At 45.8% G+C, this 21,006-nt stretch overlaps 1 protein-coding gene across 5 annotated transcripts in view; it reads right to left on the reverse strand.

Moving 5' to 3' along the window:
• WRN (WRN RecQ like helicase) overlaps positions 1-21,006 on the reverse strand; it is a 294,980-nt gene that overhangs the window by 197,296 nt on the left and 76,678 nt on the right. For all 5 annotated transcript variants that reach the window (XM_063920020.1, XM_063920018.1, XM_063920019.1 and 2 more), the window contains exons 7-8: positions 2,674-2,746; positions 2,474-2,570 (exon numbers count right to left, since the gene is read on the reverse strand). In XM_063920020.1, the coding sequence (XP_063776090.1) occupies positions 2,474-2,570; positions 2,674-2,746 (170 nt within the window). The remainder of the gene's footprint in view (positions 1-2,473; positions 2,571-2,673; positions 2,747-21,006) is intronic.

Here is a 21,006-nt window from a genome sequence, read left to right on the forward strand (position 1 = left end):
TAAACATCCTAGATCTGAATGAATGAAATATTCTTATTAAATACTTTGTTCTTTACATAGTTGAATGTGCTGACAACAAAATCACACAAAAATTATCAATGGAAATCAAATTTATTAACCCATGGAGGTCTGGATTTGGAGTCACACTCAAAATTAAAGTGGAAAAACACACTACAGGCTGATCCAACTTTGATGTAATGTCCTTAAAACAAGTCAAAATGGGGCTCAGTAGTGTGTGTGGCCTCCACGTGCCTGTATGACCTCCCTACAACGCCTGGGCATGCTCCTGATGAGGTGGCGGATGGTCTCCTGAGGGATCTCCTCCCAGACCTGGACTAAAGCATCCACCAACTCCTGGACAGTCTGTGGTGCAACGTGGTGTTGGTGGATGGAGCGAGACATGATGTCCCAGATGTGCTCAATTGGATTCAGGTCTGGGGAACGGGCGGACCAGTCCATAGCATCAATGCCTTCGTCTTGCAGGAACTGCTGACACACTCCAGCCACATGAGGTCTAGCATTGTCTTGCATTAGGAGGAACCCAGGGCCAACCGCACCAGCATATGGTCTCACAAGGGGTCTGAGGATCTCATCTCAGTACCTAATGGCAGTCAGGCTACCTCTGGCGAGCACATGGAGGGTAGTGCGACCCCCCAAAGAAATGCCACCCCACACCATTACTGACCCACTGCCAAACCGGTCATGCTGGAGGATGTTGCAGGCAGCAGAACGTTCTCCTTGGCATCTCCAGAATCTGTCACATGTGCTCAGTGGGAACCTGCTTTCATCTGTGAAGAGCACAGGGCGTCAGTGGCGAATTTGCCAATCTTGGTGTTCTCTGGCAAATGCCAAACATCCTGCACGGTGTTGGGCTGTAAGCACAACCCCCACCTGTGGACGTCGGGCCCTCATACCACCCTCATGGAGTCTGTTTGATCGACTGAGTAGACACATGTACATTTGTGGCTTGCTGGAGGTCATTTTGCAGGGCTTTGGCAGTGCTCCTCCTGTTCCTCCTTGCACAAAGGCGGAGGTAGCGGTCCTGCTGCTGGGTTGTTGCCCTCCTACGGCCTCCTCCACGTCTCCTGATGTACTGGCCTGTCTCCTGGTAGCGCCTCCATGCTCTGGACACTACGCTGACAGACACAGCAAACCTTCTTGCCACAGCTCGCATTGATGTGCCATCCTGGATGAGCTGCACTACCTGAGCCACTTGTGTGGGTTGTAGACTCCGTCTCATGCTACCACTAGAGTGAAAGCACCGCCAGCTTTCAAAAGTGACCAAAACATCAGCCAGAAAGCATAGGAGTTGAGAAGTGGTCTGTGGTCACCACCTGCAGAACAACTCCTTTGTTGGGGGTGTCTTGCTAATTGCCTATAATTTCCACCTGCTGTCTATTCCATTTGCACAGCAGCATGTGAAATTGATTGTCAGTCAGTGTTGCTTCCTAAGTGGACAGTTTGATTTCACAGAAGTGTGATTGACTTGGAGTTACATTGTGTTGTTTAAGTGTTCCCTTTATTTTTTGAGCAGTGTATATATATATATATATATATATATATATATATTATAATATAATATATACACTGCTCAAAAAAATAAAGGGAACACTTAAACAACACAATGTAACTCCAAGTCAATCACACTTCTGTGAAATCAAACTGTCCACTTAGGAAGCAACACTGATTGACAATCAATTTCACATGCTGCTGTGCAAATCAAATAGACAACAGGTGGAAATTATAGGCAATTAGCAAGACACCCCCAACAAAGGAGTTGTTCTGCAGGTGGTGACCACAGACCACTTCAGTTCTTGTGCCCGGCACTCAATACCTCCTGTCGCAATGCCCCGGTGCCTTCCAACACAACATGTGAAATATAACCCGACCAACGGCGGCACTCACTGGGGAACTTGAAGTAGTGGTAAGAAAGGGAGACAGACTCCTGTAGCTGATTAACGTTTCAGTTGTATTTCACAACTTTCGTCAGAACCGGTTCTGACGAAAGTTGTGAAATACAACTGAAACGTTAATCAGCTACAGGAGTCTGTCTCTCTTTCTTACCACTACTTCAAGTTCCCCAGTGAGTGCCGCCGTTGGTCGGGATACATATATATATATATATATATATATATATACACACACATATACACGTTTCACTTTTATGCGTAACTACAGAACCCTGTGGCGCAATATAAATAAATAGATATTAATTTAGCCAGAATTTCTACATTGTGGAGATGCCAGCGGTGAAGAATACAGTAGGTGGGAATCAAATGGGGCACCAAAGCAGCGGGCCTTATAGACTGAAGGATATATGGTACTATTGACCAGAGGGAGATCTGATGGGAGGTTGCTATACTCCCTTTTGTACAAAATGCAAAAAAAAGTACAACAGGGAGTCTCCGCATTACACATCTTTATTACAATATATTACATTATTATAGGCAAAGTGTAAAAACACAATACTTACCTTTGCGCCTCTCTGAAGTTACTAGGGACATGTTCCACCAATTCAAGAAACTCTTGTGACAGAGCAATTAACTTGTCCTTCACTGCAGCAGACGCTCCTGGAAAGCATACAGGGTTAAAAATGCACAAACCTACAGAAACTTAATACAGCACTATTTGCAACTGAATAATTAAAATTGGTACATTGTATTTATTATTCACCTCCTCCAATACGTAAGAGAGACATCTCTTGCTCATCCATGTTTTCTAACTTCTGGTAAATTAGAAGCCCAGCCTGCAATTCACGAAAACAACATTTGTAACACAGGAAACAGAGGCTAAAGGCTCACACACACTAGATGACTTGAAAGATGTGAAACAATCAAATCGTTCATCGTTTGCTGTGTACACACTAGAATGATCTGAACGATTTGATCGTTCACAACCGTCGTTATCGCGCATATCTACAGAAAATATCTTCTAGTGTGTATGGGCCTTAAATCTTCCTTATTATATTGAACAGCCTGGAAAATAGAGTTGAATCAAACTTTTTTCAGCTTTACTTAGACATTTTCATTTACCACATTAAAAAAAAATTAAAAAAAATAGTATTTATTGTTATATGCTACAGTGCTGTCAGTGTGCAGCTGATAGCACAGGAACTTCTTAAGCAAAAGAAAAAGAAAACCACCAGTGACTGGGACACACAGCACTAAACCACACTTTCAGAGTGACGCCCAATATCGCAGACATTGGGGAGTATACGTGCAGGACGTCACAAACTACTCACCCCCAAATACTTATCCCTCACTGTTGGTGTGCATAGCCTAGTAGGGGAACTCATAACCCACACTGAGAACATGATGGAGACATACAATAAGCACAAATACTCCAATATACATTATCATTGTACACGCGTAAGTATTCCATTGATTCAATTTACATTTTCTAATAATAATGATGATGATGATGAATACCCTTCTTTTGCCAGTATGTTTGTATAATTTACACTCCACCCATTATTCAATCACACAGATGAACACATCCCCACCCCTGATTTCTTTAAAGTAACTATTCCACAGAGCTACAGTAGACCTCTCTATAGTGCAGTTCACCTGATTGTTTATTATTCACAGAAGGTATAGTGTGTTTTGGGAGGTGTGCTGTGTTTGGAGTTCAATCTAAAACCTTTTTATCTTGGTCTTATCTGACCATAGAACCCTATGCCACATGGCATCAGAATTTTCCAAGTGATGTTTTTGCAAAATCAAATGAGAATGGGAGAGACACTTTTTCAGAAGATGTTTCTTTTTTGCCATCTGCCATACAGGCAAGCTTTAAGTAAAAAGTTTGTGACATACAGTAGTTGCAAATCCACAGACCCACCACGCTCAACGATGTTGGTGGTGCTATTAACAGATGTGAGCAAATTTGTTGGTACCCTTCCACACAAAAAAAACCAAAAAAAAAAAAACCCACATTTATCATTGAAATAACTTGAAACTGACAAAAGTAATTGGCATCCATCATTGTTTATTCCATATTTGCTAGAAATCAGATTCTACAATTGATTCAGTAGAATATTTTAACCGTCTTATACACCAAAGTTTTGGGGCTTCCCGTGCCACCCCACCGCCGCCCTCAGTCCTTCTCCACACGGCCGCGCCTCCTCCGCAGCATGACGGCCACAGCCTCTGCATCCACCGCATCGCAGACCACAGCATCCTCAGTACCGCCGCTGCTAAATACTGTAGGTAATCTTACCCTGCTGCCTCTCTCTCTCCCCCTAATCCTTACTGTATGCCCTTGCTGTCCCTCTCTCTGTCACTCTCCCTGTCCCTATGTCCCTGCTGTCACTCTCCCTGTTCTTATGTCCCTACTGTCACTTTCCCTGAATTTTGCTTAAGCGTGGCTCCTGTTTTTATTTGGTACAGACTCTGGGACACACGGACGCATTTATCTTCTTGGGGATTGATCCTGTATGGAATCAGGCATCCGGAGAGCCTGACAACATTCCACACTAGTAACATCTGTGGCTTCAGGGATCCTCTTGGTGATATACGTGCTGTATTACCTTATGGAGTCATTTGTGATATGCTGTTTTCTCTTATGTATCCTGTAAATTTAAATCTGTGGCATTAAACTTGTGCGTGTTTTTAATTACTACTACACTATGGTCTGCGTTTCATAGTGCCTCTTATCATTCCCATTCATATTGGGAAAAGAGGTACTTTTTTTCAGGTCCAATTAAGGATAAACAAGTCCAGCCTGTGTTTTGAGTTTGAAGGAGAGATCCCTCAGAAAGATTATTCCTCCATTCATCATTTCCTATCATTGAGGATTATAATCCATTTAAGGGTGATTGTATTTATTTCATGCAATTATGTTCTGTGTGTTCTTTTTATAAAAGACACAATCTAGGAGACATAAAAAAGGGACTTAAAAAAGTAGAGATTTTTTTAAGAATATATAAATATATATAAAAAAATATATCTATTAGCTGTATGTATCAAGGATAGGAAGATATATAAAAATAGCTTAGCTGAGAATTTTGTAGTATCAGGTATCAACCAATGCGTTTCGTCTGGTCTGACTTCATCAAATATATATTAATTCACTTTGCTGCTTTATTAATATTGTGGATTACAGGTTGAGTATCCCATATCCAAATATTCCGAAATACGGAATATTCCGAAATACGGACTTTTTTGAGTGAGAGTGAAAATAAGAATTTACTTACCGATAATTCTATTTCTCGGAGTCCGTAGTGGATGCTGGGGTTCCTGAAAGGACCATGGGGAATAGCGGCTCCGCAGGAGACAGGGCACAAAAAGTAAAGCTTTCCGATCAGGTGGTGTGCACTGGCTCCTCCCCCTATGACCCTCCTCCAAGCCTCAGTTAGGTACTGTGCCCGGACGAGCGTACACAATAAGGGAGGAATTTTGAATCCCGGGTAAGACTCATACCAGCCACACCAATCACACCGTACAACTTGTGATCAAACCCAGTTAACAGTATGATAACAGAGGAGCCTCCGAAAGATGGCTTCCTAAACAATAACCCGAATTAGTTAACAATAACTATGTACAATTATTGCAGATAATCCGAACTTGGGATGGGCGCCCAGCATCCACTACGGACTCCGAGAAATAGAATTATCGGTAAGTAAATTCTTATTTTCTCTATCGTCCTAGTGGATGCTGGGGTTCCTGAAAGGACCATGGGGATTATACCAAAGCTCCCAAACGGGCGGGAGAGTGCGGATGACTCTGCAGCACCGAATGAGAGAACTCCAGGTCCTCCTTAGCCAGAGTATCAAATTTGTAAAATTTTACAAACGTGTTCTCCCCTGACCACGTAGCTGCTCGGCAAAGTTGTAATGCCGAGACCCCTCGGGCAGCCGCCCAAGATGAGCCCACCTTCCTTGTGGAGTGGGCCTTTACAGATTTAGGCTGTGGCAGGCCTGCCACAGAATGTGCAAGTTGGATTGTGCTACAGATCCAACGAGCAATCGTCTGCTTAGACGCAGGAGCACCCATCTTGTTGGGTGCATACAATATAAACAACGAGTCAGATTTTCTGACTCCAGCTGTCCTTGCAATATATATTTTTAATGCTCTGACAACGTCCAGTAACTTGGAGTCCTCCAAGTCACTTGTAGCCGCAGGCACTACAATAGGCTGGTTCAGATGAAATGCTGACACCACCTTAGGGAGAAAATGCGAACGAGTCCGCAGTTCTGCCCTGTCCGAATGGAAAATCAGATATGGGCTTTTGTAAGATAAAGCTGCCAGTTCTGACACTCTCCTGGCCGAAGCCAGGGCTAGTAACATGGTCACTTTCCATGTGAGATATTTTAAATCCACCTTATTTAGTGGTTCAAACCAATGAGATTTTAGAAATTCCAAAACCACATTGAGATCCCACGGTGCCACTGGAGGCACCACAGGAGGCTGTATATGCAGCACTCCCTTAACAAAAGTCTGGACTTCAGGAACTGAAGCCAATTCTTTTTGAAAGAAAATTGACAGGGCCGAAATTTGAACCTTAATAGATCCCAATTTGAGACCCATAGACAATCCTGATTGCAGGAAATGTAGGAATCGACCCAGTTGAAATTCCTCCGTCGGAGCACTCCGATCCTCGCACCACGCAACATATCTTCGCCAAATGCGGTGATAGTGTTGCACGGTTACTTCCTTCCTTGCTTTAATCAAAGTAGGAATGACTTCTTCCGGCATGCCTTTTTCCTTTAGGATCCGGCGTTCAACCGCCATGCTGTCAAACGCAGCCGCGGTAAGTCTTGAAACAGACAGGGACCCTGCTGAAGCAAGTCCCTCCTTAGAGGTAGAGGCCACGGATCTTCCGTGATCATCTCTTGAAGTTCCGGGTACCAAGTCCTTCTTGGCCAATCCGGAACCACTAGTATCGTTCTTACGCCTCTTTGCCGTATAATTCTCAATACTTTTGGTATGAGAGGCAGAGGAGGAAACACATACACCGACTGGTACACCCAAGGCGTTACCAGCGCGTCCACAGCTATCGCCTGCGGATCTCTTGACCTGGCGCAATACCTGTCCAGTTTTTTGTTGAGGCGAGACGCCATCATGTCCACCATTGGTCTTTCCCAACGGGTTACCAGCATATGGAAGACTTCCGGATGAAGTCCCCACTCTCCCGGGTGAAGGTCGTGTCTGCTGAGGAAGTCTGCTTCCCAGTTGTCCACTCCCGGGATGAACACTGCTGACAGTGCTATCACATGATTCTCTGCCCAGCGAAGAATCCTTGCAGCTTCTGCCATTGCACTCCTGCTTCTTGTGCCGCCCTGTCTGTTTACATGGGCGACTGCCGTGATGTTGTCCGACTGGATCAACACCGATTTTCCTTGAAGCAGAGGTTCTGCCTGGCTTAGAGCATTGTAGATTGCTCTTAGTTCCAGAATGTTTATGTGAAGAGACGTTTCCAGGCTCGTCCACACTCCCTGGAAGTTTCTTCCTTGTGTGACTGCTCCCCAGCCTCTCAGGCTGGCGTCCGTGGTCACCAGGATCCAATCCTGTATGCCGAATCTGCGGCCCTCCAATAGATGAGCACTCTGCAACCACCACAGAAGAGATACCCTTGTCCTTGGAGACAGGGTTATCCGCTGGTGCATCTGAAGATGCGACCCTGACCATTTGTCCAACAGATCCCTCTGGAAAATTCGTGCATGGAATCTGCCGAATGGAATTGCTTCGTAAGAAGCCACCATTTTTCCCAGGACTCTTGTGCATTGATGTACAGACACCTTTCCTGGTTTTAGGAGGTTCCTGACAAGCTCGGATAACTCCTTGGCTTTTTCCTCCGGGAGAAAAACCTTTTTCTGAACCGTGTCCAGAATCATCCCCAGGAACAGCAGACGAGTTGTCGGCATTAACTGGGATTTTGGAATATTCAGAATCCAGCCGTGCTGTTTTAGCACTTCTTGAGACAGTGCTAATCCCCTCTCTAGCTGTTCTCTGGACCTTGCCCTTATTAGGAGATCGTCCAAGTATGGGATAATTAATACGCCTTTTCTTCGAAGAAGAATCATCATCTCGGCCATTACCTTTGTAAAGACTCGAGGTGCCGTGGACAATCCGAACGGCAGCGTCTGAAACTGATAGTGACAGTTTTGTACAACGAACCTGAGGTACCCCTGGTGTGAGGGGTAAATTGGAACGTGGAGGTACGCATCTTTGATGTCCAAGGACACCATAAAGTCCCCTTCTTCCAGGTTCGCTATCACTGCTCTGAGTGACTCCATTTTGAACTTGAACTTCTTTATGTATAGGTTCAAGGACTTCAGATTTAGAATAGGTCTTACCGAGCCGTCCGGCTTCGGTACCACAAATAGAGTGGAATAATACCCCTTTCCCTGTTGTAGAAGAGGTACCTTGACTATCACCTGCTGAGAGTACAGCTTGTGAATGGCTTCCAAAACCGTCTCCCTTTCGGAGGGGGACGTTGGTAAAGCAGACTTCAGGAAACGGCGAGGCGGATCTGTCTCTAGTTCTAACCTGTACCCCTGAGATATTATCTGCAGGATCCAGGGATCTACCTGCGAGTGAGCCCACTGCGCGCTGAAATTCTTGAGACGACCGCCCACCGCCCCCGAGTCCGCTTGAGAAGCCCCATGCTGAGGCTTTTGTAGAAGCGGGGGAGGGCTTCTGTTCCTGGGAAGGAGCTGCCTGTTGGTGTCTCTTCCCCTTTCCTCTGCCTCGTGGCAGATATGAATATCCCTTTGCTCTCTTGTTTTTAAAGGAACGAAAGGGCTGCGGTTGAAAAGTCGGTGTCTTTTTCTGTTGGGGAGTAGCTTGAGGTAAAAAAGTGGATTTCCCGGCTGTAGCCGTGGCCACCAAATCTGATAGACCGACTCCAAATAACTCCTCCCCTTTATACGGCAAAACTTCCATATGCCGTTTTGAGTCCGCATCGCCTGACCACTGTCGCGTCCATAAACTTCTTCTGGCTGAAATGGACATAGCACTTACCCGTGATGCCAGTGTGCAGATATCCCTCTGTGCATCACGCATATAAAGAAATGCATCCTTTATTTGCTCTAAAGACAGTAAAACATTGTCCCTATCCAGGGTATCAATATTTTCAATCAGGGACTCTGACCAAGCTACTCCAGCACTGCACATCCAGGCTGTCGCTATAGCTGGTCGTAGTATAACACCTGTATGTGTGTATATACTTTTTTGGATATTTTCCATCCTCCTATCTGCTGGATCTTTAAGTGCGGCCGTCTCAGGAGAGGGTAACGCCACTTGTTTAGATAAGCGTGTGAGCGCCTTGTCCACCCTAGGAGGTGTTTCCCAGCGCGCCCTAACCTCTGACGGGAAAGGGTATAAAGCTAATAACTTCTTTGAAATTAGCATCTTTTTATCGGGGGCAACCCACGCTTCATCACATACATCATTTAGTTCTTCTGATTCGGGAAAAACTATAGGTAGTTTTTTCACACCCCACATAATACCCTGTTTAGTGGTACCTGTAGTATCAGCTAAATGTAACGCCTCCTTCATTGCCAAAATCATATAACGTGTGGCCCTACTGGAAAATACGGTTGATTCGTCACCGTCGCCACTGGAATCAGTGCCTGTGTCTGGGTCTGTGTCGACCGACTGAGGCAAAGGGCGTTTTACCGCCCCTGACGGTGTTTGAGGCGCCTGGACAGGCACTAACTGATTGTCCGGCCGTCTCATGTCGTCAAACGACTGTTTTAGCGTGTTGACACTATCCCGTAATTCCATAAATAAAGGCATCCATTCTGGTGTCGACCCCCTAGGAGGTGACATCCCCATATTTGGCAATTGCTCCGCCTCCACACCAATATCGTCCTCATACATGTCGACACACACGTACCGACACACAGCAGACACACAGGGAATGCTCTTAACGAAGACAGGACCCCACTAGCCCTTTGGGGAGACAGAGGGAGAGTTTGCCAGCACACACCAAAAGCGCTATATATGACAGGGATAGCCTTATAATAAGTGCTCCCTGTATAGCTGCTTTTATAATATAATTTTTGCCACTATTTTGCCCCCCCTCTCTTGTTTTACCCTGTTTCTGTAGTGCAGTGCAGGGGAGAGACCTGGGAGCCGTCCTGACCAGCGGAGCTGTGTAAGGAAAATGGCGCTGTGTGCTGAGGAGATAGGCCCCGCCCCTTTTCCGGCGGGCTCGTCTCCCGCTCTTTAGTGTATTCTGGCAGGGGTTAAATATCTCCATATAGCCCCCGGAGGCTATATGTGAGGTATTTTTTAGCCAAATAGGTTTTCATTTGCCTCCCAGGGCGCTCCCCTCCCAGCGCCCTGCACCCTCAGTGACTGCCGTGTGAAGTGTGCTGAGAGGAAAATGGCGCACAGCTGCAGTGCTGTGCGCTACCTTTAGAAGACTGAGGAGTCTTCTGCCGCCGATTCTGGACCTCTTCATGTTTCAGCATCTGCAAGGGGGCCGGCGGCGAGGCTCCGGTGACCATCCAGGCTGTACCTGTGATCGTCCCTCTGGAGCTGATGTCCAGTAGCCAAGAAGCCAATCCATCCTGCACGCAGGTGAGTTCACTTCTTCTCCCCTAAGTCCCTCGTTGCAGTGATCCTGTTGCCAGCAGGACTCACTGTAAAATAAAAAACCTAGCTAAACTTTCTCTAAGCAGCTCTTTAGGAGAGCCACCTAGATTGCACCCTTCTCGGCCGGGCACAAAAATCTAACTGAGGCTTGGAGGAGGGTCATAGGGGGAGGAGCCAGTGCACACCACCTGATCGGAAAGCTTTACTTTTTGTGCCCTGTCTCCTGCGGAGCCGCTATTCCCCATGGTCCTTTCAGGAACCCCAGCATCCACTAGGACGATAGAGAAATAGTGAAACCTTTGTTTTTTGATGGCTCAATGTACACAAACTTTGTTTAATACACAAAGTTATTAAAAATATTGTATTAAATGACCTTTAGGCTGTGTATATAAGGTGTATATGAAACATAAATAAATTGTGTGAATGTACACACACTTTGTTTAATGCACAAAGTTATAAAAAATATTGGCTAAAATTGACTTCAGGCTGTGTTTATAAGGTGTATATGAAACACAAATGCATTCTGTGCTTAGACTTAGGTCCCATCACCATGATATCTCATTATGGTATGCAATTATTCCAAAATATGGAAAAATCCGATATCCAAAATACCTCTGGTCCCAAGCATTTTGGATAAGGGATACTCAACCTGTATTAATCCTGCGTTTTTTGGCATTTTCTATGTATATTTGTTTTTTTCAAGTGTCATTTTTGAAATAAACCCTGTACATACCTTTTTATAAATACGCAGTCTCTATATATATTTACGCCACCAATGGTCGCTTAGAAGTGTCTTATCCATTTTTTCCATATACAGGTTGAGTATCCCATATCCAAATATCCGAAATACGGAATATTCCGAAATACGGACTTTTTTGAGTGAGAGTGAGATAGTGAAACTTTTGTTTTTTGATGGCTCAATGTACACAAACTTTGTTTAATACACAGTTATTAAAAATATTGTATTACATGACCTTCAGGCTGTGTGTATAAGGTGCATATGAAATATAAATGAATTGTGTGAATGTAGACACACTTTGTTTAATGCACAATGTTATAAAAAATATTGGCTAAAATTACCTTCAGGCTGTGTGTATTCGGTGTATATGTAACATAAATGCATTCTGTGCTTAGATTTAGGTCCCATCGCCATGATATCTCATTATGGTATGCAATTATTCCAAAATACGGAAAAATCTGATATCCAAAATACCTCTGGTCCCAAGCATTTTGGATAAGGGATACTCAACCTGTATATGTATATATACATGCATGTGCTCCCTATCTGAAAGAGTCTTTCAAATTTACCACCGAATTGTAATTCTCTTTGTGGGAACTGAAGACGTTATGATTTTAATTTTAGATTTTAGGGTCCCACTGTCTTAAGTACCCCGGGCACCCCGAAGCCTTAATCCAGCTCTGCCTGCAAAGATTAGCAGCCGCTGGGGAAATGTGAAAAAGCACGCCTCCCATTCCCTGTGGACACCTGATGGCCGCTCTGCAGTTACTGAGTTAGCATGATCCGATGTATTGCTTGTACTGATTTTTTTTTTTTTTAAATAAGAGTTTAGAATCGTGCAATGTTTAACTCTTATCCAATCTTGTTCTTCTCCATTTACCTAAAAGCATCTTCGCTGTTTTTAGTGGTGGTTTGTTTGTGTCAATATCCAGTTGGAGGACCTATAACACAGACCCAAGAGACAGAGCTTTCTGACACTGGCAGTACGTTTCGCTCCAGAATACCTTGATGGTCTTGATATATAATTGAGCCCTGCACAAATTCAAAATGCCCTGTGCCAGACCCAGCAAAGCAGCTCCAAAACATAACCAAGCCTCCTCCATGTTTCACAGCAGGTATGGGGTTTGTCATGGAACTGGTAGATATTGTTCCCGGAGAGACTTCCGATGATCGGGACGTGGTACCAGTGGAGTGCAGAAACTGTGGAGGTCTGATATAAAAGTCTTGCTCATACAGTGGGCAGTGGAGACAGGGATGAGGCAGATAGGAAGAGTTCCACGTATTGGAAAATGGGATTTTAATTACCTACTAGTAAATCCTTTTCTCGTAGTCCGTAGAGGATGCTGGGGTCCACATTAGTACCATGGTGTATAGACAAGTCCATTAGGAGCCATGGGCACTTTGGAAACTTTAATAGTGTGGGCTGTCTCCTCCCTCTATGCCCCTCCTACCAGACACAGTCTAGAAACTGTGCCCGAGGAGACGGACATACTTCAAGAGAAGGAAATACACAGATAGTGGCGAGATTCACAACAGCTCACACGTACAACAAAAGGAAAGCCATGCTTGGAACGATTCAGCAACGGCTGAACTAACAAACTGAACCAAGTAACAATGCAGGAATATGAAGCACTGGGCGGGCGCCCAGCATCCTCTACGGACTACGAGAAAAAGATTTACCGGTAGGTAATTAAAATCCTTTTTTCTCTTACGTCCCAGAGAATGTTGGGGTCCACATTAGTACCATGGGGATGTACCAAAGCTCCCAGTACGGGAGGGAGAGTGATGAGGTTCCTGCAGAACAGTTTGACCAAACTTTAGGTCATCAGAGGCCAAAGTATCGAACTTGTAGAACTTAACAAACGTGTTCGACCCTGACCAAGTAGCTGCTCGGCAAAGCTGAAGAGCCGAGACACCCCGGGCAGCCGCCCAGGAAGAACCCACTTTACGAGTAGAGTGGGCCTTAACAGATTTTGGACACGGCAATCCTTCCGTAGAATAAGCATGATGGATAGTGAACCTGATCCTGCTTAGAACAGGCCTGGCCAACCGGTGGTTCTCCAGCTGTTGAGAAACTACAAATCCCATCATGCCCTGCCACAGTATTACTTTTAGGCCATGCTAAATCTGCAGCAGGGCATGCTGGGATGTGTAGTTTCACAACATCTGGAGAGCCACAGGTTGGCCAGGCCTGGCTTAGAAGCAGGACACCCAACCTTGTTGGAATCATAAAGGACAAACAGAGCGTCCGACTTCCTGTGACGAGAAGTTCTCTTCACATAGATTTTCAAAGCCCTCACAACATAAATAGGGGCTCTTACAGGACAACGCCCTCAAATCCGACATCGCGTCGAGCAGATGCCAATGCCAACAGAGTGAACACCTTTCAAGTAAGAAACTTGATGTCCACGTCTTCTAAAGGCTCGAACCAATCCGATTGCAGGAACTGCAGCACCACATTTAGACCCCAAGGTGCTGTAGGAGGCACAAAGGGTGGTTGAATATGCAGAACCCCTTTCAAGAATGTCTGAACTTCAGGAAGAGCCGACAATTGTTTCTGGAAGAAAATGGACAAGGCTGAAATCTGGACCTTTATGGAGTCCAAGCGTAGGCCTACATCCACACATGCTTGCAGAAAGAGGAGAAACTGCGCAAGTTGAAACTCCACCGCAGGAAACTTCTTGGATTCACACCAAGACATACACTTTTTCCAAATTCGATGGTAATGCTTTGACGTTACTCCCTTCCTAGCCTGTATCAGGGTAGGAATGACCTTTTTCGGAATGCCTTCCTGAGCTAAGATCTGGCATTCAACCTCCATCAAGTTTTAGAATCCTTGGGATGAGTGGAAGTGGAGGGAACACGTACACTGACTTGAACACCCACGGAGTCACCAGGGCGTCCACCGCAACTGCCTGTTGGTCTCTCGACCTGGAACAGTACCTCCGAAGCTTTTTGTTGAGGCGAGAGGCCATCATCTCTATCAGAGGTACCCCCCATCGGCTTGTCACCTCTGCGAACACCTCCGGATGAAGTCCCCATTCTCCTGGATGGAGATCATGTCTGCAAAGGAAGTCCGCTACCAGTTGTCCACTCCCGGAATGAAGGTTGCTGACAGCGCCACTGCGTGCTTTTCTGCGCAGAGGAGGATTCTTGTTACCTCTGACATCACAGCTCTGCTCTTCATTCCGCCCTGTCTGTTTATGTAGGACACCGTTGTGACGTTTTCCGACTGAACCTGAATGGCTTGATTTTGCAGAATATGTGCTGCTTGTAGAAGGGCGTTGTAAATGGCCCTAAGTTCCAGAACGTTTATGGGAAGGAGAGATTCCTGACTGGACCACCTTTCTTGGAAGTTTTCCCCTTGGGTGACTGCTCCCCAACCTCTGAGGCTTGCATCCGTGGTTAGAGGGATCCTATTTTGAATCCCGAACCTGCGGCCTTCGAGTAGGTGAGACGTTTGTAGCCACCAGAGGAGCGAAATTCTGGCTTTTGGCGACAGGCGTATACGCTGGTGCATGTAAAGGTGTGATCCCGACCATTGTCCAGGAGATCCAGTTGGAAGAACCTCACATGGAACCATCCATACTGAAGAGCCTCGTAAGAGGCAACCATCTATCAAATTTCATTCCCAGGAAGGGCAGTCTCCTTGTCGGCTCTAAATGTGACTTTGGAAGATTCAGGATCCACCCATGATCCTGGAGTAGACGAGTTGAGAGAGCAATACTCTGCAACAACTTCTCCATGGAAGACGCTTTTATCAGCAGATCGTCCACATATGGAATTATGTTCACACCCTGTTTTCGTCGGAGTAGCATCATCTCCGCCATGACCTTGCAGAATACCCTCGGTGCTGTGGAGAGGCCAAATGGCAGTGCTTGGAACCAATAGTGACAGACCAGCAGCGCAAATCTGAGATAAGCCTGGTGAGGCGGCCAGATCGGAATGTGAAGGTACGCATCCTTGATATCCAGGGATACCAGGAATTCCCCCTCCTCAAGACCTGAGATCACCGCTCTCAGAGACTCCATCTTGAATTTGAATTCCCTCAAGAAGGGGTTCAATGACTTTAGGTTTAATATTGGCCTTACCAAACCGTACAGTTTCGGTACCACAAACAGGTTTGACTAATAACACGTGTGTTGTAGGTGGAGTGGAACAGGAACAATGACATTTGTTTGAACCAATTTTTTAATTGCTTCCTGTAGGATAGCATAGTCTGTCAGCGAAACTGGTAAGCCTGATTTGAAGAATCTGTGAGGTGGGAGTTGTTGAAACTCCAGTCGGTATCCCTGGGCCACAATATCCTTTACCAAGGGTTCTAGGCATGATGACGCCCAAACTTGACTGAAGACTTTTAGTCTTGCTCCCATCTGCCCGACCTCCAGGCAGGGAGATCCACCATCATGCTGAAGACTTTGAGGAAGCAGAAACTGGCTTCTGTTCCTGGTGGTGCAGTTTTTTGGACTTTCCTCGACCTCTTCTAGAGATGGTGGGAGGGGGTTTGGATTTCTTAAATTTTGCGGTTCGAAAGGACTGCAGTGTAGGCGAAGGAAAAGACTTCCTAGCCGGTGGTGTTGCTGAGGGAAGAAAAGTTGACTTACCCGCAGTTGCCGTGGAGATCCATGCATCCAAAGCATCCCCAAACAGAGCCTGACCTGTGAAGGGTAGATTCTTCACACTTATCTTGGACTCCGCATTCGCAGTCCATTGGCGTAGCCAGAGTCCTCTGCGCCGAGACCGCCATAGCAGTAGCCCGTACATTCAGCATGCCAAGGTCACTCATGGCCTACACCACGAATCCTGCAGAATCCTGTATGTGACGTAAGAACAAGTCAATGTCACTTCTATCCACAGTATCTAAGTCTTCTAGCAATGTGCCTGACCATTTTACTATGGCTTTAGAAATCCACGCACAAGCATTAGTGGGCCGTAAAGCGACCCCATTAGCTGTGTATAGTGATTTGAGTGTATTCTCAATCTTGCGTTCAGCCGGTTCTTATAAAGCGGTTGAACCAGGAACAGGTAAAACCACCTTTTTTGACAACCTAGATACAGATGCGTCAACTATAGGTGGGTTTTCCCACTTTTTTCTATCCTCTTCAGGAAAAGGGAAAGCAATGAGAACCCTTTTGGGGATCTGGAATTTTTTCTCTGGGATTTCACAGGATTTTTCAAACAAAGAGTTTAACTCCTTGGAAGTCAGAAAGGTAAGCAAGGATTTCTTACTTTCTGTAAAATAAGATTCCTCCACCTGTTCAGTTACGTTCTCAGAAATGTGTAAAACATCCCTAATGGCATCAATCATTAGTTGCACCTCTTTTGCAAGGAATGCATCCCCTCCCTGCATGTCCCCATCCTCGGCCTCTGTATCAGAGTCGGTATCAGTGTCAGCTTGCATTATCTGGGCAAGTGAATGCTTTTGTGGGTATGTAGGTGGGGTTTTTGATGAAGTAGTGGGGGCCAAATACTGTAACCCCTCCACAGATTTCCTCAAAAACTGCGTCTCTTTCTCAGTATGTGACATCCTTGTAGAAATCTGGGATATCATTCCCCTTAAAGAATCCACCCATGGGGGTTCAGATTCAGAAGGCTGAGACAGTATATTGCAGTCCTGAGTACATGGAATAGACTCCTTAGGAGAAGATAAACACTCTGCAGCACAGGACACAGAGTCCTTAGACATGGTAATGTGGGATATATACACACACACACACACACACAGGAAAATGTCAGATAGTTTCCCCCCAGAGTACCTTCAGAGAGTCACAGAGTCTAAGGAGCCAGCCACACAGCGCCCTTTGGAGCAGTTCTGATAAAAGCCCAGCGCTGAGAAAACCAACCTTAATAGGTTGATTATTACTAACACTTAACTCACCCCTGTCTATAACACTCTGGTAGCGCAGTAACTGGAATTATGTGGAGGGTCAGCGCTCCCTGTCAGCGTTTCTTCTGTGTCTGCAGGGAGGAAAATGGCGCTGGCGAGTGCTGGATCCACTCTGAGGAAAAGCGCGCGGCTTCCTGCACAAATTTGATTACACTGGCCGGAGGTCTCTATGCCAACAGCGGGATTAGCCCCTGTTAGCGTCTGTGACCAGTTTAGGGTGACTGCGCTGGCCCAAGACGCCCCTCCAAGCGCCTACACTAAGTGTTGCTGAGCCTTCCTGGAGCGCAGCCTGTCAGAGCTGCGCTCCCACCCTTGTGCCGCCATACCCGCCGGTAACCCGCTAACCGGGACGCCGGCGCTGTACTCACCACTCTTCTTACTTCTGGCTCTGTTAGGGGGTGACAGCCCTGCTGCGGGAGTGAGCGGTCGCCTCGTGGGCTTGCGATCATCACCCTCAGGAGCTCAGTGTCCTGTCAGCGAAGATAGAGAACCATTAACTTCTAGAGTTGGTTCCTACTCCCCCCCCTAAGTCCCACGAAGCAGGAAGGCTGTTGCCAGCAGCCTTCCTGTACCTAAAGATCTAATTAAAATAAAAAAACAAGAAAACTCCTAAGAACTCCCCTAGCTGTGACCGGCTACTCCAGGCACATTTTCTAAACTGAGTCTGGTAGGAGGGGCATAGAGGGAGGAGCCAGCCCACACTATTGATCTCTTAAAGTGCCCATGGCTCCTAATGGACCAGTCTATACCCCATGGTACTAATGTGGACGCCAGCATCCTCTAGGACGTAAGAGAAATTAGTTTATCCAACGAGTTGCAGGCTGAAGTGATCGTATCAGATATCGAGCTGTGTCGTTTGCAGACAGTATTGGCAATACAGAATGCAGTACTGAGCAAGCTAGAACTAGTATGACTAGGTGATGGATTCACAGGTTGTTCAACCAGGGTAGACCCAGTACAATGAAGCAGCAAGCTCTGTAGAACTTAACCAGGTTGGACCTGTATTACTGAAGCAGCTGGCTCTAGAATTTAACCAGGCTGGACCTGGAATAGTAAAGCAGCTGGCTCTGTAGAATTTAACCAGGCTGGACCTGGAATAGTAAAGCAGCAAGCTCTGTGGAATATTAACCAGGCTGGACCTTGAACACTGTAACAACTAGAGCTGCAAAAACACAGGACTAAGCTTAAGAATAGATGGGGAGCGACGTTGTTCAGGCACCAGTGCCTCGCTCTGCGTCTCCTTTTAAACCTCCCACCTTACCGCCATTAAGTGCGCGGCTCACATCACCAACTGGTGTGCCGCAATGGGCTATTCTGCTCTATCCTTTCCCCACTCTCCATTATTTTTATTTGATTTGATGTACATTTATTTGTTATCTTTACTTATATCTATTTTTATTTGTATTTATTTTTATGTCTATTTATCCAATCAGCACACCATCTCATCACCACCCACCCAGCGCTTGGGTTAGCCTATGGGCTATACTTGCATTCGATCCCAGATCCCACTACCAAGCTGCTTTAACAAGTGCACCAAGCTATCTATATTTTTCCCATTAACACAGATGGGAGATATGCGACACATGGGTGTAGTATGGCTGACCGGTCAACATACCGACGCCGGGATCCCGGCAGCATACCAACGCTGGGATCCCGGCGGGGAGGGGCGAGTGCAGCAAGCCCCTTGCGGGCTCGGTGTTGGTCGGCATGCCGACCATCGGGATAGTGAGGGGTCGGGATGCTGGAGGAGGTCATGTGACTGTCGGTCTCCCGACCGCCGGTCACATGAATACCACCCGCGACACATCTATCTTGCATCGCCAAACACTATTTAAAAGCGTGGTGGTTCTTTTGTTTAATTGTTTGGGGGGTTTTGTGTTTGTTTTTTTTTGGGAGGGTGTTTGCCACCCTTTCCTGTGGGATTTTCGTTAATAAAGTTTAAGATGTATATAACCGTGCAAGACCAAAAGTTTCAGTAGTGAATATACAAGTTGGTCTATGTTAGAGAGTAGAGGGAGGGAGATAGTGGGTTAACTGTAATAGGGTCCGACTTGCCGGAGGTCCGGGATTTCGTCTGAGAATGACCATATTTTTAAAGTGGCAATCATTTACAAGGATAAAACAACTTGGCTTTACCTAGCTGCTTTAAAAATACGGCCGTCCCGGACCTCCGACAACTCGGACCCTATTACATTTACCCCATAGAGGCTTGTTCAAAGTTACACTGAAGTCAGCTGCAAATTACACTTGCACTGCGTATTTGGAGCTAAATGCGGATTTTCACTTATGCCAAAATGTACACGCACGTGACTACAACAGCACTACCACTGTCCTGGTTTTACATCAATTTTCATATTCTCATGTATACTTGCATGCCTTTGCCATTTCATAGAATAAAGCAAAGAAACTGAAAACAAAAACTATTGCTTATTCAGAAAGACATTTATAGATAAGCAAGGTAAAGGTTATAAGACCATGGGGGTCATTCAGATCTGATCACTGCTGTGCGTTTTCGCACAGTGGGTGACCAGATCCGAACTGCACATGCGCATCTGAGCCGCAATGTGCAGGCACGTCGGATGGCTACAACGGGCATCGGCGGTCAGCGACGGGATCCATTCACATGGGCGTTCTCAAGGTGATTGACAGGAAACGCCCGTTTGTTGGTGGCAACTTGCCGTTTTCAGGGAGAGTCCAGAAAAACACAGGCAGGCTCACGGGTTTCCAGGGAGGGTGTCTGACGTCAGCTCCGGCCCTGATCAGCAGGATTCAATTGCACTGGAAGAGTAAGTCTTGGGCTGCGCAGAGACTGCACCAACTGATTTTGAGCAGCTCGGCTACACACCGCATCGCACACTTCCACAGAGAAAATACACTCCCCCTGTAGGCAGCAACTATCTGATCGCAGGACAGCAAAAAACGCAGCCCAGCGACCAGATCTGAAACACCCCCCATGTCCAGGCAGCTTGATGTTCCTGAGACTAAAATTGCAATTATTCTTAAGAAGTATGAAGTCCATGGGACGGTAGCCATCCTCTCTGAACTTGGCCACAAAAAGAAAATTGCCTCAGATTAAACAGAAGGATAGTGAAAGGAAAACTACCAAAAAGATACAAGTGAATCCATGGTCAGGGTATGTCAGTGTCAAAGCGCACTATCGGATGCTTTTTGACAGTGGCCTCTGTGTAAGAAGACCCAGGAGGGCTCCAATTTTGGAGAAGAAAAAAAAATGAAAAAGAATAAAAATCCAAACTGGAATTTTCTAAGATGCATATTCACACATTGCTTCTGGCAGACTGTTATTTGGACAGATGAGTCAAAACTGGATCTTTTTGGCAAGTCACATTAGCTTTTTGTTCACTGAACAAAAAATTAAGCTTCCAAATAAAAGAACACCATACCTACAGTGACACATGGAGGAGGCTTGGTTATTTTTTAGGCCTGCTTTATTGCATCTGGTACTGTGTGCTATAAATCTGTGCAGGGCTCAATGAAATATCAAGACTATAAAGGTATTCTGGAACAAAACGTACTGCTGTGTCTCAGTTGCAGGTCATGGGTCCTCCAACAGTATAATGATGAGACACAATACACAGTTAAAAGTACCCAAGAATGGATAAGAGGAGAACATTAGACTATTCTGAAATGGCCTATGAGCCCTGATCTGAATCCTATCGGACATCTATGGAAAAAGATACTATCAAGCCAGAGGCCGCTGGAGCAGTTTGCTCAGGAAGAGTGGCCAAACTGCCTTCAAACTGGCACATAAGTCTCATTGAGAGCTACAGAAATTGCTTTATTGCAGTGATTACCTCTATAAATGTTTTCAGCATCTGTGT

The sequence above is a fragment of the Pseudophryne corroboree genome, chromosome 1 (assembly GCF_028390025.1).
Source record: "Pseudophryne corroboree isolate aPseCor3 chromosome 1, aPseCor3.hap2, whole genome shotgun sequence".
NCBI classification, from domain to species: Eukaryota; Metazoa; Chordata; class Amphibia; order Anura; family Myobatrachidae; genus Pseudophryne; species Pseudophryne corroboree.